At 45.2% G+C, this 23,459-nt stretch overlaps 1 protein-coding gene across 1 annotated transcript; it reads right to left on the bottom strand.

Annotated features, from left to right (window-relative positions):
* Window positions 1-2,322: 2,322 nt before the first annotated feature.
* Window positions 2,323-16,101, bottom strand: MCAT (malonyl-CoA-acyl carrier protein transacylase). Its single transcript, XM_037914921.2, has 4 exons — window positions 15,511-16,101; window positions 12,995-13,082; window positions 11,860-12,077; window positions 2,323-11,540 (listed from the first exon to the last, which is right to left on the bottom strand). Exons 1-4 carry the CDS (start codon window positions 16,051-16,053, stop codon window positions 11,118-11,120), a joined length of 1,272 nt encoding a protein of 423 aa, XP_037770849.1. The 5' UTR covers window positions 16,054-16,101; the 3' UTR covers window positions 2,323-11,117.
* Between the last annotated feature and the right edge of the window lie 7,358 nt (window positions 16,102-23,459).

Raw genomic sequence — 23,459 nt, 5'->3', positions numbered from 1 at the left:
ACAACTGTTTTGTGAGTGCAGTGTATACTAAAACCAATCCAGTTTAGCAAGTTTATTTTTGTTTTCTCCTTCTTTGTAATCAGAGCACAGGTGCTATTAAGGAAATTTTACTGAAATGAATAAGGAAAAGCATACTTACTCCATGGTGGCTGTTCAAGCTTTGATCAGTCATTTGTTACTGTGGTTCACTGAAATTCTAAAATATCTGTCTTTAAAGAAAGTTTACACAGCTGGTGCAGACTAGGAAATTCAATTTGTATCAGATTTCTAAGCATACCAGCTCTTCTCAATCTGAGTCCTGCTAATGCTGTAAATTGTCTAAATTGATCTGGGATCAGTGAAATTTTGGTTCATGAACAAGATGTTCCATACTTTTTGGTTAGGAACTGTTTGCTCTATCCTTGTCTTCAGTAAGAGGATTTTGCAGTAGATCACAAAGAAAATATTTTAAAGTAAATACTCAGTGGAAGATGGAAAAAAAATCCATACTGATTGTTAGTACAGTCTATATTAGAGGAGTTCAGCCTGCAATTTGACACTCTTCCTAGTTGAATCATTTCAGCAATATAAAAAGAATAATGGCATTACTTCCTGCTCGCTCTACACAACTTGCATGGTAGCTACTGTTTACACAGAAGCAGGGGTGTGTAGAGGGGTAACTTGTGTTGTCTTTTTTGTGTGAAGACCGCACCTAGAGTGAGTGAATTTATGGTTTTAAAACTATTCTATTACATGCGTTCTGCTGCAATCACACTAATGGAGCAGCAACAACCAGAGAATTCTGTTTATCAAGTATGAACAATTAAAATTCACAGAAATAAGAATATCTAATTAAACAACCACAAGTGGCTGTGGTCGGATTCCAAAAATCATCAGACAATGGCTATTTTTAAGAAAAGCTTATTAGCAGCATTTTCAGGGGATTATAAACTCAAGTCAGTTGGATCTTGAGTGCACCTTTTTGCATCCTGCTTGCCCTGTCCCCTGTGCGGAGGAAATGCACTGGTTTTGAGTCCTGTTGTGCTTTGTGTCAGTGCAGGTGGAAGGATGGGAGTATACAACATTAGGAAGTGTCAATTCGGCATCACAGATGTAAGATTCTTACTTAAATAGGAAAGTTTTCCATTATCACTGTTTTCCTACCCAGCACAGAAAAATACTAAAACACACACTCTTCCTCCCCTTGTTTACAGTCTCCCAGTAGATGTATGATATGGAATTGCGAATACCTGTGGGCATCCTCTTGCCTGCTTTATGTAGGCAGGCTTTTTGGAATATTTACAAAATGTCACGTCAGCCTAACTGATGGGGACAGAATTATGAGTGCTGGTGCTGCTTGTTCTGTTTGTGGAAGTGCAGCAGTCAAAAAAACTTCTGAGATAGTTGTCTCGAGTGGTTTGCTGTGGGCTTGACTGATTTTTGTCTGGTTTAAACCTACTTTACAGAAGATAGATATTAGACAAAAAACCAGTGCTTTTTCCTCTAGTTTCTATTTCTCCCTAATTAAGCAGGAACTGCAAGAGTGCAACACACTCAAGCTGAAGACCGCACTTCAGTGTTCTGTCTCAGATCAGGTTGTATATTATATTCGTGCTCTTTGCTTCTAGCATTGGGCACATTTGCTAAGGAAGAATTTTATCATGCTTCCCCTTGATCAAGAACATTATGTTCACGTTTAAGCCTGCAGTATAAACATACAAATGCTCATTATGATACAAACTAATATTAAAATTTGGCATTTCAGATTCCTGGAAAACTATTCAATAGAAAAAAAAAGTGATAGGACTTTAGATGGTACATCTAAGATGAGATTTGATACTATTTATGGTTTGGTTTAGAAGCACAAAAGCATACTGTGCCATGCTCTGCTCAGCTCTACCTGTCCAGTCTGCTCTTATAAGCAGCCAGGGTGTTGAAGCACACAAGAATTTTCTAGTAAGAAAAGAAACACCATGCACAGCGACAAACAAGACTACCATCCCAAATTTCCTCCATAACAGATGGCCTAGAACAAAGTGGAGGTGATATTTTTAACAATGATGCAGTCCACCTTTTGGAAGAAATGTGGGTTTTTCAGGACTAGGAGAAATTATTTAAGCTACAATCAGGAGAGGATAGTTGCACTGTAACAAACTACACTACAGTCATTTGTCTTTCAGCTGCAATACAAAATGTTTGCTTTTAAAGTGCATTTATAGGTAGAGACTGGTGTCCTTCCCTCCCCCTCTCATTAGGAACTTTCAGGTCACATGTAACAGATCTTATTTTAGAGGTGAAGACAGCATGGAAACATCACAAAAGAGATGAGACATCAGGTAAAACTAGGTAGGACTCCTCACTTCATTAAGATTGCAAAAATTCTAACATTACATTTAGCATCAGAAACATGCCTAGTATAGCATGTAAGTTAACCTTTAGAAAGCACATAGTCCCCACCTCTTGACCTATTCCAACAAATCTATTACCCGTCTAGTGATCCACTGCATATTTTACTGAATGCTTACTGAAACCATTCGTATCTAAACATTGAACTGACAGTCTACAATAGTAGAAGATAAAGTGCAGAGAGAGGCTTTGTCTGCTTTATTACAGTTAATGTTTACACATGCCAAGAGTGGAATTTGTACTGAGAGGTCTGGGCAAAGAGCAATTTCAGACCACAGAAACAACTTCTTAATTTACTCCAGTAATCAGATTGTGGGCCTACTATTTTCAATTAATTTTGCCTTTCAGACGTATTGTGCTCTTGGATTACCATTGGAATTTATTCTTTTAATCTGTATGATATTTTAATGAAGAGTTACATAGAAATTTAATTTCTTTAACACTGCTTTCTAAACTCTTCAAATATATCTAATTATAATAGATTTATTCACTGTGTGGACTCAGTTTTCTCCTGTTACAAGGATGTTAAGATTGAACCACTAAAAAACCAAATTCAGGAGAAGCTTAAGTTAAGGCTGCACAGTTTTGCCTCTTTAATACAGCCTGTAGTTAAATGATCAGACTACTTCCCAATTAATACAGTGTATCCCTATACATTTTTCTACAACCTTAAAGTACATATTGTGCAAGCAGAGTGAATAAGGCAAGAATTCATTCTCTGCACATCTTGCATGATGTCTGTAGACTTCCACAACCAGTAACAGTTTATAGAATTGTACGTTATGTAAGAAAAAGTAAACTTGAAGATGAAGTCTTGCATATTGTACTCTTACATACTGAAGGTTTTTCCTTTATTACTTTTTTGTCTGCTTATTTTCTTGGCCTCTCTTCATAGATTGTAAACGCTTTGGAGCCGAGACTGTCTTTTCCTCTGCATTTGCCCAGAGCTTTAAACAATGGGTTTGCACTCTTGACTGGGATCTCTAAACATTACTATATACTAGGACTGTTGATTAATCAGTTTACTCATGCAATTAACTAAAAAATTGCAATTAAAAAAATTGTGATTAATCGCAGTTTTAATCACACTGTTAAATAGAATACCAATTGAAACTTATTAAATATTTTGGTATTTTTCTACATTTTCAAATATTAGTTTCAATTACAATACAGAATATGAAGTGTACAGTGCTCACTTTATATTTTTATTAAAAGTATTTGCACTGTAAAAATGAACAAAAGAAACAGTATTTCAGTTCATCCCATACAAGTACTGTAGTGCAATCTCTATCATGAAAGCGCAACTTACAAATGTGGATTTTTTTTTTGGTTACATAACTGCACTGAAAAAACAATTTAAAACTTTAGAGCCCACAAGTCCACTCAGTCCTACTTCTTGTTCAGCCCATTGCTAAGAGGAACAGGTTTGTTTACATTTACGAGAGATAATGCTGCTCGCTTTATATTTACAATGTTACCTGAAACTGAGAACAGACATTTGCATGGCACTTTTGTAGCTGGCATTTCAAGGTATTTACATGCCAAACATTTGTATGCCCCTTCATGCTTTTGCCACCATTCCAGATGACATGCTTCCATGCTGATGACACTCATTTTAAAAAAAAGTGTTAATTAAATTAGTGACTGAACTCCTTGGGGGAGAATTGTATGACTCCTGTGTTGTTGTATCCACATTCTGCCACATATTTCATGCTATAGCAGTCTCGGATGATGACCCAGCATGTTGTTTTTAAGAACACTTTCACTGTAGATTTGACAAAACACAAAGAAGGTACCAATGTGAAATTTCTAAAGAAAACTACAGCACTTGACCCAAGGTTTAAGAATCTGAAGTGCCTTCCAAAGCCTGATCAGGACCGGATGTGAAGCATGCTTTCAGAAGTCTTAAAAAAGCAACACACTGATGCAGAAATTATAGTACTTGGACCGCCAAAAAAGAAGAATCAACCTTCTGGTGGTAGCATCTGAGTCAGATAATGAACATTTGTCAGTCCGCACTGCTTTGGATCATTATCGAGCAGAACCCATCATCAGCATGGACTCGTCCTCTGGAATGGTCCCTTGAAGCATGAAGGGACATATGAACCTTTAGTGCATCTGGCACGTAAATATGTTGCAACGCAAGCTACAACAGTGCTAGGAGAACACCTGTTCTCACTTTCAGGTGACATTGTAAACAAGAAGCAGGCAGTATTATCTCCTGTAAATTGTAACCAAACTTGTTTGTCTGAGCGACTGGCTTAAGTAGGACCTAGTGGACTTGTAGGCTCTAAAGTTTTACATTGTTTTATTTTTGAATGCAGTTATTTTTTTGTACAATATTCTATATTTGTAAATTTAACTTTCATGATAAAGAGATTGCACTACTGTACTTTTATTAGGTGAACTAAAAATTCTATTTTTTACAGTGCAAATATTTATAATATAAAGTGAGCACTGTACAGTTTGTATTCTGTGTTGTAATTGAAATCAATATATTTGAAAATGTGGAAAACATCCAAAATATTTTATAAATAGTATACTATTATTGTTTATCATAGTTTAAAAAAAATCATGCTTAATTGCTGGACAGCCCTACTGTAGTAAGAGGCCCTGAAACATAAACCCTTGTATCAGAGCTCTGGTCTGACGCCTAAAGCCTGAACCAAAGTACTTCCAGGCATTGCTAAGCAAAGCTGGACTGTGAGCCAGAGGCAGGCCCTAATTGCAGAACTTGGCAAGAAAAGGGCTCCTAGAAAGCACGTGCTAATGATACAAGTAGTAATAAGAGGAATGTGTGCCAAGATGGCACCTGGACAGCCCGATATGAGGATACTTCACGGATACAACAAGGAACAGCCAGGTGTATCCCAAAGACAGGGTCAAAAGGACAGCATGATGGACAGATCTGTTTGTTTGAACCAACATGATCAAAGGGGGAAGACAGCACCCTAATGAGGCAAGGGGCTGTACCTCAATATGTCAGTAGGGATGAGTAATCTGTCCTGCAACTGTATAAAAGTAGGTCTGGGAGCACATATCTTTGTTCCAACCTAGGGGGCAGTGGAGTGTCCCGCCACTGACTGAGCTGTGTCCATTCCCAGGGGGCATATATTCGTATAAAGTCCTGTAGAGTCTATAGGAAAATATTACTGTGCTTCGTTATAAATAAACCTGGCCGGGTGCCTTCGTATCTTACTAGCGTCTGTGGTCTTTGGGGGTTCTCTCGGGGTCTGCTGTGTCAGCTATCTGCAGAGAGCTGGGGCAGCACACAGAGGGAACACATACGCAGCTGACTTATCATCGAACCAGAGCAGAGCACCTCACTGGTAGCTACCGACAACACCTACTATATACAAATACATATAGTGGGCAGAGTAAAGTTGAAGGTTATCCAGGAACAGGTAAACACAGCAGCCCTCCAAGAATCAGTTGTTTGAATTTTTTTAACTTTCAGAAACTTCAGTATCCAAAAGCCCTATACTAGAAGCACTTTCTGTGACAAGAGAAATGCCAGGACTTGCAGCACTCCAGCAGATAACTATCCAGGAATGTAATTGTTTTTAGATCTCTTAAAGAGTAAAAGTTCTGAAGGGACAGAGCTGCTACAAAATGTTATTTAAGATCTCGGTCTTGATTTCTGACTAAATCTACTGAGTGCCTTGAATCCCCATTCTGTTTCAGGACCACAAAGAATATCAAGTATATTGTAGAGGATTCTTTGACTGTATTGGTTTCTGTGCAACTATTGAGAAGAAAATAAGTAGTGGCATTTATTTTCCTGCATTTTTCTAGGTTCTCTCTCTCTTTTTTTTTTTTTTAAGGTCATCGATATCAATTTTTTGAGGGAGGAGCAAAACCCCAATCTGGCCCTCCAATCAGATAAGTTGTGCTAGCAAAAAGCATGTTTAAATTTGTTAGTAAAGTTTCAACTGTAGTGTACACTGGCCATCTCCTGTATTTGTGCAAATCTTTGTCTTGTCTTCTAGAGGCACTACTTCCCCAGACAGAGGATCTCAGGTTAAACTATATTAATTGCAGAACATCTGGTGGTACTGTCTGCTCTTTACTTTCCTCCCATTCTAAATCTTCCCCCCCACATAGTCTCATCTCACAAATCTAGACTAGTAGCTCTGAAGAGTAGCTCTTTTTCTGTTGCTTGGTAAAAGAGAGGGACATTATCTGCCACTTCTGCTGTATAGTTTTCCCTATTTTACCATCACATTATTTGAGGTTATCAATGAGCCATTGTGCCCATGTATCAGTTTTCCAGCAACAAAGCAAAAAGGTTTGTCTACCAGTGTTCAAAGCCACTAATAAAACTGGAAATCTCAGAGTTTGGAGATAGCGCAACAGTGAACAGTTCCCCCACTACACATAAGATTGGAGGACATGTCTATGTCCATGTATTATAGTAATTCCTTTTTGTTTTATGAATAGCATTTAAGATTGTAGTCTTCAGTGTGGATTAGAATTTTCATTTTGTAGCAAGAAGAGATTGTGTCTGGGGAGCTGAACCTGGGCCATTATAAACCACATGGCCTCCTTCTGGGCACCCTCATAGCCACAGGGCAACCCTGCAAGTGCCCCCCCACCACCTCGGTTTCCCTTTTGAGTTCCCAGTAACACCACACAAGCTTATCCTCTAGTCAGTTAAGTTTGTTAACAAAACATAGTGCAGGTAGTTCATAACAACCTTCTTAAAACATAGTCCATATAACCCCCAGTGCACAGTCCTTAAACTCCTCCTCTTTCCAGCAGGAACCCCCCCAGTCCCTCTACCAGGAGATCCATTCTCACCATACTTCAGTGTCTTCCATCAAATGCAGGCTCCTTGTCCAGCCTCTTCTATCCCTTTGCAAGCCACCCAAGTCCTTCCAGCTAGAGTACAACCCTGCTCTTCCTAGTTGGAACCCCCCAAAAACTTCTATGCTGGGAGAGGATCTTTACCAGTGAAGCATTCCTTTATTCCCTTTGGCCCTTTTGCTATTCCCATGCATCCAGCTCTCCAGTACTAGAGATGTCAGCAGTAAATTTCCCCGCTTCTCCCCTGCGCTCTCTAGCTCTAGCTTATGGCCAGGAGGCAACTCCCACTGCTACTTCCGCTTCCAACGCTCTCCAGCCCTAGCCTGGATGACACCAGCCAGCAACCCCCTTCGCTATTCTCTTTACCTTCAGCCTTCTCCCAGGACCCACTTCTGTCTCTAACAGCTGTCTTCTGCTAACTGACTCAGTCAGGCTGTTTTGACACCCAACTGACCTTTTATACCCCCTGGGTTGCTGCACTACCATCTTAATTGGCCCAACTATGTGCACCTGGACTGAAGAAGAGCACCGAGCCCAGTTTCATTTAAGGGGCCACCTACCCTTTTACAGCCTTCAACAATTGAATAATTCTACCCTTGGAGGCAATGGGGTTTCTATCAGGAGAGCAATTGACTTTTCATTACCCTCTGCCTAACAGCTAATAGAGAGTTGGAGCATGGAACAGCCCTCATGGAAGAGGAGAAAAAATGTCTCAGACAGTTTTTAAGAGGAACAAGTTCTCTAAGCAAGTGAGCCAGTCCATCACAAGAAATACAAGATACTGTGGAGGAGCACTGCCTTTCCCCAAGTATGCTGACAAAAACCCAAGGCCTCTCCAGAGTGGTGAGGGTGGGGATTCTGTGTTCATGCATTCGTTGCTTTGCATCGCTCTGTAACTCTCCTGTGGTAGCTATGAGTAATTATCCATGTGTTGAAGGAATTTCTGTGCAAACTCTGTGTTGCTTAGTTGACACATGTCCTGAAGAATTAAACTATAAACCAGAGGATGTGGGGGTGGGGGGGGAGGGTCAAGACTTAGGGGAAGGATCCATAAGTGACTTGGGACAGTTGGGAAGCCTCAGCAATGGTCTTGGGTTTCGGCACAGTTACATGGTGGAGTCTCCCCTCCAAAGAATGGGTTTCAGACAGGAAGCCTGCACCACGTGGGCCTCAGAGTCCAAGAACCAGAAACAGTGACTGGATGTTACCCAGACCCAGCCAGCTTAGATGCATGTGGGATCCAAAATTTAGATCCAGTTAATACAGCCTGGTAACCTTCTAGTATAGGGACTCAGCTAGGCTGTGACTTCTGAAACAACTGTTTTTAACCTCTTGCATTTTGATGGACTCGGATTAGTCACTTCACCTGCCCATGCCAGAATGGCCCTTGAAAAGCAAGATGTAGCTACAGGAAATCAAAAGACTGATACCACCACCTTGCAGTCAGATCTGAGTACTGATTCAAATCTTCCTGTTCAGGGGCTTTTAGTAGTTCTGCCTTGGAAGAAGAGATGATGATGATGATGTCCTTAACCTTTGCTGCAGCAGTTGCCACCTTTGGTAACAAGTCTTTTTGTCCTTCAATAACAAACAGAACTTTTTAGTCACTCCATTTGTTTGACTTCAGTGGAGCATTTCTGTTCTGCCTTTAATTACAAAGGCTTGCACAGCTTTTTTAATTGATAGAAATACTCACTTGTATGGAGCTTTGCATTTTTTTAAATAAAGCGCCTCTAGATATTTGGGCTGAATATCCAGGATGATGATTGTTTCAACAGTCTCAAATAGGTGCCATGGAAATAGCTTGGCTTCACCCTTCTCTTCTTCCCCCTAGTTCTGACTCAAGGCTGTGCCATAAGAGCCTCAGGGATAATTAACCAGATGAGAATTCCTTCTTTCTTCTCCAATTTTTTTTAAACCTATGTTTTTTCCTATGGGCAGTCTGGTACCGTCTGAGGAAGACAGACACAAACATCTTGTCTTTAATAATAAGCTTCAGAGTCGTATTTCCCTATGGCTATGAGGCTAGACTGAATGAGATGCAGCATCTAAACTCAAAATAATAATCTCTTCTGTTTTTGGATTACATTTAAAACTGCTAACAGATTTGTTGTTTGAGGACTGGATTCTACAGGGGAAGATTAATTCTTAGACACAATATGCTTTATTTTAAATGAATGCTTGTTTGAAGCTGGAGATTCATTAATACATGGAGCAACAAGAAAAGAACCTGTTTCATTTAAGGGCCTAATTCATCAACCATTGGCTAGGAATGCTCCCTAGAGAACCTTGATAGGATCAGTGAGTGGCACTGCATAGTCCAATATGCCTTAAGTACAACAATCATCCCATATAGTGGAATGCCATGCAGGGCTAGAAGGAAAGTAGAGCCTGCCTCCTTAGTTATGGAGGCAAACAGCCACCACATAACTTCCATGGGCACCTCCACTAGTTGGCTCAGTAGGTGGAAAGGGGGCCCAAGGCACCATTATTTCACCCACTGTTCAGAGCGAGCCTAGCCCATATACAATGTAAGCTTGTAGTCGTACTGATGGGCGCAGAGGCTTCAGTGGGGCTGCTTCAGTTATTTAACCTGAAGGGAAGGAACTGCACCTAGTATGGCATAGAAGACCAATACGATCTGCTCATCAACTTAGCACACTCCAACCCACAAGTAGAAAGGGAAGATAATTTTACTGTTGCTGTAGAAGGATCTAGCTCTCCTCCTGCACCTGAATTCCTCTCCTATTGCTGTGGCAAAAAACTCAAGATCCCCTATTCAGGGCTGTAGCAGGATGAAGTACATAGAGTATTTTCTAGCACTAACCTTCCAACACTCCTTGCGGCCCCTATTCTAAGCACAGGGGTGAGGAGAAGCTGCAAAGATTTAGTATAGCCATTTTTCTGCTTCCTTAAAAGAGGTTCAAAGGATCAGCTTGGCCCAATAACTAACTAACTGGCTGAGCTGTATTATCTAAAAAAGTGCCACAGACAGGGAACTCAAGCCTACTATTTATACCTATCTGGTGGTAGAGCATTCTGATAAAGCTTCTGAGAGGGGTGGCACTGGCTATAAGGTGAAAAAGGTCACGTCTGCCTCTGGTAACTTAGGAAAGGAAACCCTGTACAATGATCTTGAAACACAGTGAGCACAGAGGAAGGAAAACACTTCCTTCCACAGATGGACTTTGTGTAATTACTACACGGATAGCATTAATTCATGGAGGAAGAGCTTTAGAAATAATGTATTATTAATGCAACCTTAAGAAAATTGTATTTCTAATAATAATTTTCTAATTTATCTGACTCATGGAAAAAATAAACTTTTCCTGTAGAAACAAAATTTAAAGAAAAAAAAGAGCATTTCAGTTATTTGTCCCACTGATTAGATACCTTATAAAACAAAACATGGTAGTGACTGAAAGTTGTTATAATCCAATAGTTTATCTAAATTAATTCTTGATCCTAATAAACAGAAGTCCAAAAAAGAAAATTATATTAAAAAGGGCCTGCTTCTGCAACTAGATCCAAGCAAAAATACCTTTGCACATGGACACAACCCTACTGACTGCAACTTAACTCCACATGGGTAAAAGGGCCTGCATATGTGGATTTGCTTGCAGGACTGGGCCCAAATCTAATAGTGAACTGGCATCTTTGTTGGCTGTCTCAGAAATGACAGGTTGAATGGCCGAACCTTACAAGTGATCCTTCCACGTAAAGTCTGATGCATGCTGGAGCTGTAATATGGGGAAGGAAACCTTGCATTGCAATTGTGTGTGCTGAGCTCTTCTGGGGATAAGATAAAGAGAGGACTTCAGTCTTCAGGGTTGTCATATCTGCCTTTCAGGAGTGATAAAATCATTTAAAATTAAGCGGGGGGGGGGGGGGGGGGGGGAACAAATCATGTGGATTTTCCTTCAGAACTACATTTCTTCTGCTTCTTCATCTTCTGAAACATCAATATGTTTATACAGCTTCCAAGCCTTTAAATTGCAGTTTCTGAGGATTGCTCCTAGCTGCTTCCCAGGCCCCACTTCATATGTATAAGGAAACTCTACTCCTTGTTTTCTTTCATATATAGCATGCATAGTCTGTTCCCACTTAACAGGTGAAACAAGCTGCTTTACTAACAAACGCTGAATGTGTTTTGAATGCATATATTTTTTGCTATCAACGTTCGAATAGACACAGATGAGTGGTTTCTGAATCTCAATTGATTTTAGAACTTCAGCCAAAGGCTCTGTTGCTGGTTCCATGAGTCTTGTGTGAAAAGCACCACTGACTGGAAGCATTTTTGTTCGCTTAAAATAATATTTTCGGGAATTCTCCTGCAAGAATTCCAAAGCCTATAAGAAAAAGAAAAAGCCCTGATTAATATCACTTTGCCCTGAATTCTGTAAAAGTAAATAATCTGATTTGTCTGTCTTTCAAAAACACATACTAAATTTATCCTCCCCCCCCCGGGACCTAAATCATGCAGTTCAGAGAAAAGTACTACTTGACCACAACATACGATTGGACATGGACTGCAGAAACCCACATCATATACTTTGTTGACATGTTCGCATTGGCCAAAGTTGTGCCAATATTGTTCACCTTCCTACAGATCTATAGAATGGTAAACTATTATTAAAATGTGTTTAGATGTTTATTTTGAAGTAATACCTGCAAATGGCCTGCAATGACTCTGCTATCTGGAAACAGGTAATTTGAAACTTCACACACAGGATTTTCTATACCCAGTGATTTACAGTGTTCACGAGCTTCGAAGCAGGCAAAGTTGTAATTTGACTCACGTTGACCAATAACTGATAACATCCCACTTGGGACAGCTTCTGAGGCCTTTTGCATAGCTTCAGCACGCACTTTCACTGCATACAAGGCTAGAGAGAGAACAAAAATTCTAAATAAGCATAAACCTCAGAAAAAAATGGTTAAGTTCATTAAAATGTTATACTGTAGACAATTAGCAACCTTTCAAAAAAGAACATTAATATAAATTGTGTTTATCCCTCTTATATACACCTCTTTCCTTTACAGAAGTCCAACAGTGAATGCTTCACAATATTTAATTCAAAATAGTTACATATAATTTACATTTCTCAGTGTTTAGAGTCAGTAATCACATGTTCTCCTAAAAATGTGTAGGTGAGCATTTCTGAATTTGCTGAAAGCAAGTTTAAGGCAAAAACGAAAACATTTAACATTGTACATACAAAATTTTAATTTTCACAAGATATTAAAAATTTTATAAAAAATATTAAGAATATAATCCTCTTGTAATGTATTAAATTACAAGTTTCCTAGGCTTATAGTAAATTTAGTTTCTTTATAACCAATTATAATCCTCATCAATAATAAATCTAGGAAACTTTTTTTTAGTGTCAACGTCTTAACAGTCTGTCACACAGTGAAACAATTTCTGTATGCTACAACCCAAGTATCTAAACTAACTATTTAAGCTAGCTTTAAATGTAGGGACTGATTCTGTTCTCACAACTTCATTCCAACTGGGAAAAATGTTTCCTCCACATGCAATAAACTGCAGGATCAGGCTTAAAATATGTTTCTTTTATGACTATGCGTATATAATATGTAATGTTTTTTATTTAAATGTGAAATACTGTATTAAGTGGCTTAAGCAGAAACTGAATTTAGAAATGTATATTCGGAAGGAAAGGAGGTGAAGCAGCAAGGAAAAGTTGTCATAGAGGGATGTTTTGGAAGAGTCGTATGTGAGTGGAGGGGAAACCACTTTGAAATATGATTCCTAATATATTAGAAATATTCCTTTAAGTACCTTCTGTATAATCTAAGGCTCCAGCAAACACCAGGGCTGCAAACTCTCCAACACTGAACCCAGCGGCTGCAACACAGCTCTCAATGACCTGAAATAATAAAACAAAACAAATTAGACCATATCAAGACATCCTGAGAAAAACCAAAGCCCAAAATTTCAGAAGCAACCATGTCATTTTTGGATGCCCAACTTTGAACACCTTGGGCTGGTTTTCCAAGGTGCTAAGCACATACAGTTCCCATGGACTTCAACTGGAGTGGAGGTCACTCAGCATTAGTAACAGGCACATCATGTTTTGAGTTGGACACTCAAAAAGAGAGACACCTAAAATGAGGTGTCACTTCGGATGATTTAAGCTTACAGGTGCAGGGCGAGCTCATGGTGACACGATGGACCTGAATGAATGTCTCACAGAGGGGTCCTCGTCAGTGCCGGATTTACATCTTAGGCGCCCCTAGGCACAGCATCTTCAGCTCCTCCCCCCCACTTCCCCGCTACAGCTGACCTTCGTGTTGCACACAGTTTGAGAGAAGTAAAAAGAAAAGGAGTACTATTGCATGCATCCGATGAAGTGAGCTGTAGCTGACGAAAGCTTATGCTCAAATATATTTGTTAGTCTCTAAGGTGCCACAAGTACTCCTTTTCTTTTTGCGGATACAGACTAACGTGGCTGCTACTCTGAAACCTTAGAGAAATAAGGTGCCACTAGAACACCGGCAGGCCAAGAGTCTCCCACAATCAGCCTCCATCTCCAAGAGGCTACTGAAACCAATCCGGGAGATTTAAATAGGCCACTAAAAGTCTGGCAGTGCAGTGGGGCTAAGGCAGGCTCCCTACCTACCCTGACTCCACATGGCTCCCGGAAGCGATAGGCACGTTGCTCTGGCTCCTAGGTGCAGGGGCGGCCAGGAGGTCTCTGCGCGCTGCCTAGGGCTGCCAGGTGTCCGGTTTTCAACGGGAATGCCCAGTCAAAAAGGGACCCTGGTGGCTCCTGTCAGCACCGCCGACTGGGCCGTTAAAAGTCCAATCGGTAGTACTGCAGGGCTAAGGCAGACTACCTGTCCTGGCACTGCGCTGCGTCCCGGAAGTGGCCAGCAGGTCCAGCTCCTAGGAAGGGGAACCAGGAAGCTCTGTGTGCTGCCCCCGCCCCGAGCAATGGCTCTGCACTCCCACTGGCCGGGAACTGCGGCCAGTGGGAGCTGGGGGAGGCAGTGCCTACAGGCGAGAGAGTCTCCTAGCCCCCTGGCCTAGCTGGCTGCTTCCAGGGCGCAGCATGGAGCCAGGAGAGGCAGGGAGCCTGCCTTAGCCCCGCTGTCTGGGAGCCACCCGAGGTAAGCCTGCACCCCAACTCTGAGCCCCCCTCCAACCCAGAGCCCTCTCCTGCACCCCAACCCCCTGCCTCAACCCACAGTCTCCTCCCACATTCCAAATCCCTGACCCCCCCCAGCCTGGAGCCCCCGCCTGTACCCCAAACCTCTCATCCCCAGCTCCACCCCAGAGACCACACTCCCAGCCGGAGCCCTCACCCTCTTCCGCACCTCAACTCCCTGCCCCAGCCAGCAGCCCCCTTCTGCACCCTGAACTGCTCATTTCTGGCCCCAACCCAGAGCCTGCATCCCCGTTAGAGCCCTTACCCCAACCCAGTGAAAGTAAGTTAGGGTGGGGGACAGCGAGCCACAGAGGGAGGGGAAACGTAGTGAGCCAGGGGCAGGATCTTGGGGAAGGGGCGAAGGGGTGGGGCCTTGGGGAAGGGGCGGGGCTAGGGTGTTTGGTTTTGTGCGATTAGAAAGTTGGTGTACCGCGCTCCGACTCCGTAGCTCCCATTGGCCGGGAACCACAGCCAGTGGGAGCTGCGAGGGCGGTGCCTGCAGGCAGGGGCAGTGCGCAGAGCCGTATGCCAACCCTGAGCCTAGGCGCTGGACATGCCGATCGCTTCCGGGAGCCACCTGAAGTAAGCCCTGCCCGGCTGGAGCCTGAACCCCTCATCCCCTCCTGCACCCCCCCCACCCCAGCCCTGAGCCCCCTCCTGCACCCAAACTCCCTCCCAGAGCAGCCTGTACTTCCTCCTGCAGCCTGATGAAAGGGAGGGCGAGTGACAGAGGGAGGGGAGATGGAGTGAGCGGGGGTGGGGCCAGGGTGTTTGGGTTTGTGCGATTAGATACCCTTGGCAACCCTAAGCATCGCCGCCCCTACTCGGGTGACCCCAGGTAATAAGTGTGAGAAATCGGGACAGGGGTGGGGGTTAATTGGCACCTATATAAGAAAGAGCCCCCAGTATTGGGACTGTCCCTGTAAAATCAGGGCATCTGGTCACCCTGCCCTAGGCGTGATGTGCCTAACTGGAAAGCTGGCCCTGGTCCACCCCACAGGGGTGCACACCCTGGGGGCGGATACCTCCGCCCAGAGAGCGCAGCGCGGTGCTGGACGCCAGCGCGTCGAGCCCGCACCGGGCCGCGGCACGCCCCAGTCGAGGAGGGCAGCCCGGCGCTGGGCGCCCCGCACCCCCGGCCACTCACACTGGGCTGCTGGTGGTTGAGCTTCTCGACGGCGGCCAGGGAGGCGACGAAGAGGGCAGGCTGGCAGTGCAGGGTGCGGTCCAGCTCGGCCGGCGGCCCCCGCAGGCAGAGCGAGAGCAGGTCGTAGCCCAGCACCTTCTCGGCCACCCGGAACATGTCCCTGACGTTGGGGTAGCGCAGGAGCCCCCGGCCCATCCCCACGAACTGGCTGCCCTGGCCGGGGAAGAGCAGCACCGTGCCCTCCTGGGGGGGCCGCCGCCGCCGCCGCGCCGGCTCCTCCTCCTCCTCCTCGCCCGCCACCGAGCTCTGCAGCAGCTCGCTCAGCTTCTCGGCTCGGCCCCCGCCGGGCCACGAGCTGCCCCCGCGCCCGGGGGCTCCGGGGAGGGCGGCGCGCGCTCGGCAGCCGCTCAGCCGCCGCCCCGCCGCGGCCCAGCTGCGCATCGCCGGCCCCGCGAGGGAGGCGAAGCCCCGTCCGGCCCACACCGAAGCCCGCGTTGCTACGGCAACCGGACTCAGCCCCGCGCGGCTTTGGCGGCCCCACATGGAGGTCCGGACGCGCGCCTGAGGCCGGGTGGAAAAGGCTTCCCCGCGCCGGGAAAGAGGAGGCGAGAGAAAGGTTCCGCCCAACTAAAAAGTCCCCCCCTCCACGTACTCCCTACCCACCGGAGAGCCCCACGGCACACACCGGGAGCAGCCCCTCCCCCGTCAAAGGCCACCCCATCCGCACCTCTCCATAACCACACCAGAGCCTGCCTTATGCTCAGTCCCACCTCCTCATCAGGCCCTTCCGCCCGACTTTTAGCCCCCCACAACCAGTGCTTTGCGGGGGGAGGAGTCACAACTCCCGGATCAGGCAATAAAATAACATAGCAATGGAGCTGAGGGGTGCACTGTGAGCTCTGCCTCACCAAAGTCGTGCTCCCAAATTATAACAGCCCTCTCACTTTTTTCAGGCCACTTTTAAGCACTGTCTGTAACACCCCAGGGGCTACCCACGCACATAGAGCTGGCCACCCACTTCCTACTCTAAGGGCTGGCCTTGACCTTCTTGCTCTTAAACTGTTCCTGTAAATTATTTATTGGAGCAACCTGTTTACCAAGTAACTGCAGAACCTTTACAACATGATTTATTAAAATTCACACTTAGGCTTCAGGCCAGGATGCAACACAGAGAGAGCCCTGTTGGAGGGGTTGCACAGTCTTGTTTTGGACAGAAACCACCACACCACACTTATAGGGCTTGAGATCACTGAGTGGCTCTCAGTAACTATTGATCACCAAGTGCCAATAGCATGCTATTAAGATGGCTAAGGAGTAAATGGGGCTGCACTTTGTCTGGATCCACTTCTTCCTCTCAGATGGACAGAAAAATGGATTGTAACTGTAACCCTTAACTCAGCTTAATGTAACAGTTTAGGCAAATCTTTTAGTTGGGTTCTGTACCAAAGACATTTACAAATTCAAACAGGCCTACAAAGAGGTACATGGTTGCATACCCCATAACCTAAGGGTTCAAGTAAGCAGACGAACTAAACAGCAAAGAGATCAGATGGAATATGTTACTTTCAATGGGGGGCTGTTCTAATATATTTGATATTTTTTTTCCTGAGAAGAAAATGTAGCTGGAATTATATTAAAATAATTGATAGTCATTACTGAAAATGAAAGCTGAAGAGAGCTACTGTTTTGATCTTCATAATCCTCTGGGATATTCCTATTGTTGATAAGAAATGCAAGGTAGTTTCTTTTTCTTTCCCAGGTATTTATTACATAAGCCTTAGGTGTTGTGCCCTTAATATTGGAGGGATTGGATTAGTTTTTTATTGGTGAACTAATCGTTTTCTTTTTTTATGTCTCCTAGGATACAGAGATAGAAGCAGGCAGGGTCCCTTTCAGGTGGGCCAGCTAGTGTCTCTCAGCTCCCTCTTCCCTTAATTGAAAAATGGGACTGTAGGGAAGGTACTGGATCCTGAGGGAGCAGGTATCATCCACTAGGTGCTGGAACACCACAAGTGTTATACCAATAAAATAAAAAACAGCAGGATCTTATTAAAGGGGATAAGACAAAATGTCACACTTATTGTGAATACAAAAAGAATCATAGTAGGCAGTCAGTTATAGCTATAACATTTCATTCAGTTTCACATTCATTCACACCTTCGTTCATACACACACACAGGTTCTGCAGCTGCTGTATAGTTACCAGTCCTGAATGTAGCTTGAGTTCGTGGCTTGGGTTCGTAGCTTGTGGCGGCTAACTGGCCAGGAAAGCGGGGCACAAGGAAGAGCGGGGTCTCTGTTGGGCATGCACCGATGCCTTTCCATGTTAGCAGCAGAATGTTACTCTTCAAAGTCTTCCATCTGACCCATCCTTTTTGTAGGCTTTCGTTTGAATCCAGAGTCTATAGGTCTTGCTGTGTTACGCTGCCTCTGGGTCCAGTGTGATTGATCACCCTTCAATTGCAGGCATGACTTTCAGCCTAGGACCTGGCTTTGATGTTTCTTCAATTGTACTTTTGTTCTTTTCTTTTGAGGGTGGACTTCTCTTACTTTGTCAGGGCTGTTGTCTGCATCTTCAGCCGTTGGGTGTTTACACTTTATTTCATCAGGACAGGCTGGGGCTGGAGGTTGATTCCATCATCCATACATTCTCATTCACACATCTAAACTAAACTAATAAGATTACAGCAGGGTTTTGCAAAAATGAAGGTTGCAGCAAGCTTTTACAAAATGAAGTGAGCATTTTAAAATGGAGTTTGGGACAAGTTAAAATGGAGTTTGGGTTACAATATGGATAAGTGTAAGGAATGACAAACAGTGAGCAGAAGTTACAATGTTGAAACAGTGTAAGTTTCAGCGATTTAAGCAGCAATTGGATTGAAAGTGAAACTCAATTAGCCAGTTATTGGGGTAATCAGTTTTATGAATGAATGTTGTTTCATTCATAAAGCTTTGCTCATGAAGTTATATTAATAAAGTGAACAATTAAAAACAATTTCATTGATGAGTTCTACACAAGGAGATAAGTTGAGATTTACTTGGGGGGGAGGGGGGGTTGCACATACAAAAGCACTTGTAACGTGCTATAAGTACCATTGCAAGTACAGTAGATCCAGAAAAGTTTTCTACCCACTGTAGACTGCACTGATTCAGTTAGAACCATTTTTGTGCTACTCTAGACTGAAGTGATCCTCCAAGTGCAGGCGCATGATACTACTGCCCATCCCTTAGCCCTGGTCTACACTAGGACTTTAGGTCGAATTTAGCAGCATTAAATCGATGTAAACCTGCACCCGTCCACACGATGAAGCCCTTTATTTCGACTTAAAGGGCTCTTAAAATCGATTTCCTTACTCCACCCCGACAAGTGGATTAGCGCTTAAATCGGCCTTGCCGGGTCGAATTTGGGGTACTGTGGACACAATTCGACGGTATTGGCCTCCGGGAGCTATCCCAGAGTGCTCCATTTTGACCGCTCTGGACAGCACTCTCAACTCAGATGCACTGGCCAGGTAGACAGGAAAAGAACTGCGAACTTTTGAATCTCATTTCCTGTTTGGCCAGCGTGGCAAGCTGCAGGTGACCATGCAGAGCTCATCAGCAGAGGTGACCATGATGGAGTCTCAGAATCGCAAAAGAGCTCCAGCATGGACCGAACGGGAGGTACGGGATCTGATCGCTGTATGGGGAGAGGAATCCGTGCTATCAGAACTCCGTTCCAGTTTTCGAAATGCCAAAACCTTTGTCAAAATCTCCCAGGGCATGAAGGACAGAGGCCATAACAGGGACCCGAAGCAGTGCCGCGTGAAACTGAAGGAGCTGAGGCAAGCCTACCAGAAAACCAGAGAGGCGAACGGCCGCTCCGGGTCAGAGCCCCAAACATGCCACTTCTATGATGAGCTGCATGCCATTTTAGGGGGTTCAGCCACCACTACCCCAGCCGTGTTGTTTGACTCCTTCAATGGAGATGGAGGCAATACGGAAGCAGGTTTTGGGGACGAAGAAGATGATGATGATGATGATGATGAGGTTGTAGATAGCTCACAGCAAGCAAGCGGAGAAACCAGTTTTCCCGACAGCCAGGAACTGTTTCTCACCCTGGACCTGGAGCCAGTACCCCCCGAACCCACCCAAGGCTGCCTCCTGGACCCAGCAGGCGGAGAAGGGACCTCCGGTGAGTGTACCTTTTAAAATACTATACATGGTTTAAAAGCAAGCATATGAAAGGATTTCTTTGCCCTGGCATTCGCGGCTCTCCTGGATATACTCCCAAAGCCTTTGCAAAAGGTTTCTGGGGAGGGCAGACTTATTGCGTCCTTCATGGTAGGACACTTTACCACTCCAGGCCAGTAACACGTACTCGGGAATCATTGTACAACAAAGCATTGCAGTGTATGTTTGCTGGCGTTCAAACAACATCCGTTCTTTATCTCTCTGTGTTATCCTCAGGAGAGTGAGATATAATCCATGGTCACCTGGTTGAAATAGGGTGCTTTTCTTCAGGGGACACTCAGAGGAGCCCATTCCTGCTGGGCTGTTTGCCTGCGGCTGAACAGAAATGTTCCCCGCTGTTAGCCACAGGGAGGGGGGAGGGTTGAGGGGGTAGCCACGTGGTGGGGGGAGGCAAAATGCCACCTTGTAACGAAAGCACATGTGCTATGTAAGTAATGTTAACAGCAAGGTTTACCCTGAAAGAGTGTAGCCAGTGTTTTATAAAATGTGTCTTTTTAAATACCGCTGTCCCTTTTTTTCTCTCCACCAGCTGCATGTGTTTCAATGATCACAGGATCTTCTCCTTCTCAGAGGCTAGTGAAGATTAGAAAGAAAAAAAAAACGCACTCGAGATGAAATGTTCTCCGAGCTCATGCTGTCCTCCCACACTGACAGAGCACAGACGAATGCATGGAGGCAAATAATGTCAGACTGCAGGAAAGCACAAAATGACCGGGAGGAGAGGTGGTGGGCTGAAGAGAGTAAGTGGCGGGCTGAAGAGAGTAAGTGGCGGGCTGAAGAGAGGGCTGAAGCTCAAATGTGGCGGCAGCGTGATGAGAGGAGGCAGGATTCAATGCTGAGGCTGCTGGAGGACCAAACCAGTATGCTCCAGTGTATGGTTGAGCTGCAGCAAAGGCAGCTGGAGCACAGACTGCCACTACAGCCCCTGTGTAACCAACCGCCCTCCTCCCCAAGTTCCATAGCCTCCACACCCAGACGCCCAAGAACGCGGTGGGGGGGCCACCGGCCAACCAGCCACTCCGCCACAGAGGATTGCCCAAAAAAAAGAAGGCTGTCATTCAATAAATTTTAAAGTTGTAAACTTTTAAAGTGCTGTGTGGCATTTTCCTTCCCTCCTCCACCACCCCTCCTGGGCTACCTTGGTAGTCATCCCCCTATTTGTGTGATGAATGAATAAAGAATGCATGAATGTGAAGCAACAATGACTTTATTGCCTCTGCAAGCGGTGATCGAAAGGAGGAGGAGAGGGTGGTTAGCTTACAGGGAAGTAGAGTGGACCAAGGGGCGGGGGGTTTCATCAAGGAGAAACAAACAGAACTTTCACACCGTAGCCTGGCCAGTCATGAAACTGGTTTTCAAAGCTTCTCTGATGCGTACCGCGCCCTCCTGTGCTCTTCTAACCGCCCTGGTGTCTGGCTGCGCGTAACCAGCAGCCAGGCGATTTGCCTCAACCTCCCACCCCACCATAAACGTCTCCCCCTTACTCTCACAGATATTGTGGAGCACACAGCAAGCAGTAATAACAGTGGGAATATTGGTTTCGCTGAGGTCTAAGCGAGTCAGTAAACTGCGCCAGCGCGCCTTTAAACGTCCAAATGCACATTCTACCACCATTCTGCACTTGCTCAGCCTGTAGTTGAACAGCTCCTGACTACTGTCCAGGCTGCCTGTGTACGGCTTCATGAGCCAGGGCATTAAGGGGTAGGCTGGGTCCCCAAGGATACATATAGGCATTTCAACATCCCCAACAGTTATTTTCTGGTCTGGGAATAAAGTCCCTTCTTGCAGCTTTTGAAACAGACCAGAGTTCCTGAAGATGCGAGCGTCATGTACCTTTCCCGGCCATCCCACGTTGATGTTGGTGAAACGTCCCTTGTGATCCACCAGAGCTTGCAGCACTATTGAAAAGTACCCCTTGCGGTTTATGTACTCGGCGGCTTGGTGCTCCGGTGCCAAGATAGGGATATGGGTTCCGTCTATGGCCCCACCACAGTTAGGGAATCCCATTGCAGCAAAGCCATCCACTATGACCTGCACATTTCCGAGGGTCACTACCCTTGAAATCAGCAGATCTTTGATTGCGTGGGCTACTTGCATCACAGCAGCCCCAACAGTAGATTTGCCCACTCCAAATTGATTCCCAACTGACCGGTAGCTGTTTGGCGTTGCAAGCTTCCACAGGGCTATTGCCACTCGCTTCTCAACTGTGAGGGCTGCTCTCATCTTGGTATTCATGCGCTTCAGGGCAGGGGAAAGCAAGTCACAAAGTTCCATGAAAGTGCCCTTACGCATGCGAAAGTTTCGCAACCACTGGGAATCGTCCCAGACCTGCAACACTATGCGGTCCCACCAGTCTGTGCTTGTTTCCCGAGCCCAGAATCGGCGTTCCACAGCATGAACCTGCCCCATTAGCACCATGATGCATGCATTGGCAGGGCCCATGCTTTCAGAGAAATCTGTGTCCATGTCCTGATCACTCATGTGACCGCGCTGACGTCGCCTCCTCGCCCGGTATCGCTTTGCCAGGTTCTGGTGCTGCATATACTGCTGGATTATGTGTGTGGTGTTTAATGTGCTCCTAATTGCCAAAGTGAGCTGAGCAGCCTCCATGCTTGCCTTGGCATGGCGTCCGCACAGAAAAAAGGCGCGGAATGATTGTCTGCCGTTGCTCTGACGGAGGGAGGGGCGACTGATGACACGGCTTACAGGGTTGGCTTCAGGGAGCTAAAATCAACAAAGGGGGTGGCTTTACATCAAGGAGTATTTCAGGCAGGACTTCACGGAGGGTTCCAATAAGAAATGGTGCACCTAAGTTATTGTTCTTATTGGAACAAGGAGGTTAGCCTGGCCTCTGATTGATACATGGCTAGATTTACCTCGCTGCACCTTCTCTGTGAGTGACTGCAGTGTGACCTAGAGAAATGAGTCCCCTAGATGGGGGAGGAGGCAAATGAGTACAAAACAAATCTGGTCTATTTCTTGTTTTGATCCACTCCATCTATCTTTTACATCTTTGGCTGGCAGTAGACGGTGCAGAAGGACTGCATGTCATCCACATCTCATGGCTGCTCAGCAGAAGATGGTACAGTACGACTGCTAGCCATCCTCATCTCTTGCCTGCCTGGCAGAAGATGGTGCAATATGACTGCTAGCCATCGTCATCTCTTGCCTGCCTGGCAGAAGATGGTACAATACGATTGCTAGCCATCGTCATCTCTTGCTTGCCCGGCAGAAGATGGTACAGTACGACTGCTAGCAATCTGTATTGCCTGCCTGCTCACCATAAGACGGTTCAATAGGACTGACTGCAGGACTAAAGAGAATGACCTGGTCAAGTCAGTCCAAATTTAGTCCCTGCGCCCATGTCTGCCCAAGCGCTCCCAGCTGACGTGGCCAGGAGCACCTCGGACATGACGAGGACCCCGTCTGCTGCCAGAAGGCAATGGGTTGCTGCTACTGTGTAGCAATGCCGTACCACGTCTGCCAGCACCCAGGAGACATACGGTGACGGTTACCTGAGCGGGCTCCATGCTTGTGGTGGTATGGCGTCTGCACAGGTAACTCAGGAAAAAAGGCGCGAAACGATTGTCTGCCCTTGCCTTCACGGAGGGAGGGAGGGAACGGGGGCCTGACAATATGTACCCAGAACCACCCGCGACAATGTTTTAGCCCAATCAGAGTGCTCCATTGTGACTGCTCTGGACAGCACTCTCAAC

Source organism: Chelonia mydas, chromosome 1 (assembly GCF_015237465.2).
Source record: "Chelonia mydas isolate rCheMyd1 chromosome 1, rCheMyd1.pri.v2, whole genome shotgun sequence".
Classification (NCBI taxonomy): domain Eukaryota; kingdom Metazoa; phylum Chordata; order Testudines; family Cheloniidae; genus Chelonia; species Chelonia mydas.
This window is presented reverse-complemented; position numbering and strand designations above follow the sequence as displayed.

What these genes read in the sequence shown, in the direction of transcription:
- MCAT (XM_037914921.2), bottom strand. Translation starts at nt 16,053, where the DNA reads ATGTGGGGCCGCCAAAGCCGCGCGGGGCTGAGTCCGGTTGCCGTAGCA. An exon ending in TCAACCACCAGCAGCCCAGT is followed by an intron (nt 13,083 to 15,510) that starts GTGAGTGGCCGG and finishes TTATTATTTCAG; the next exon opens with GTCATTGAGAGCTGTGTTGC. An exon ending in AGCCTTAGATTATACAGAAG is followed by an intron (nt 12,078 to 12,994) that starts GTACTTAAAGGA and finishes TTCTCTCTCTAG; the next exon opens with CCTTGTATGCAGTGAAAGTG.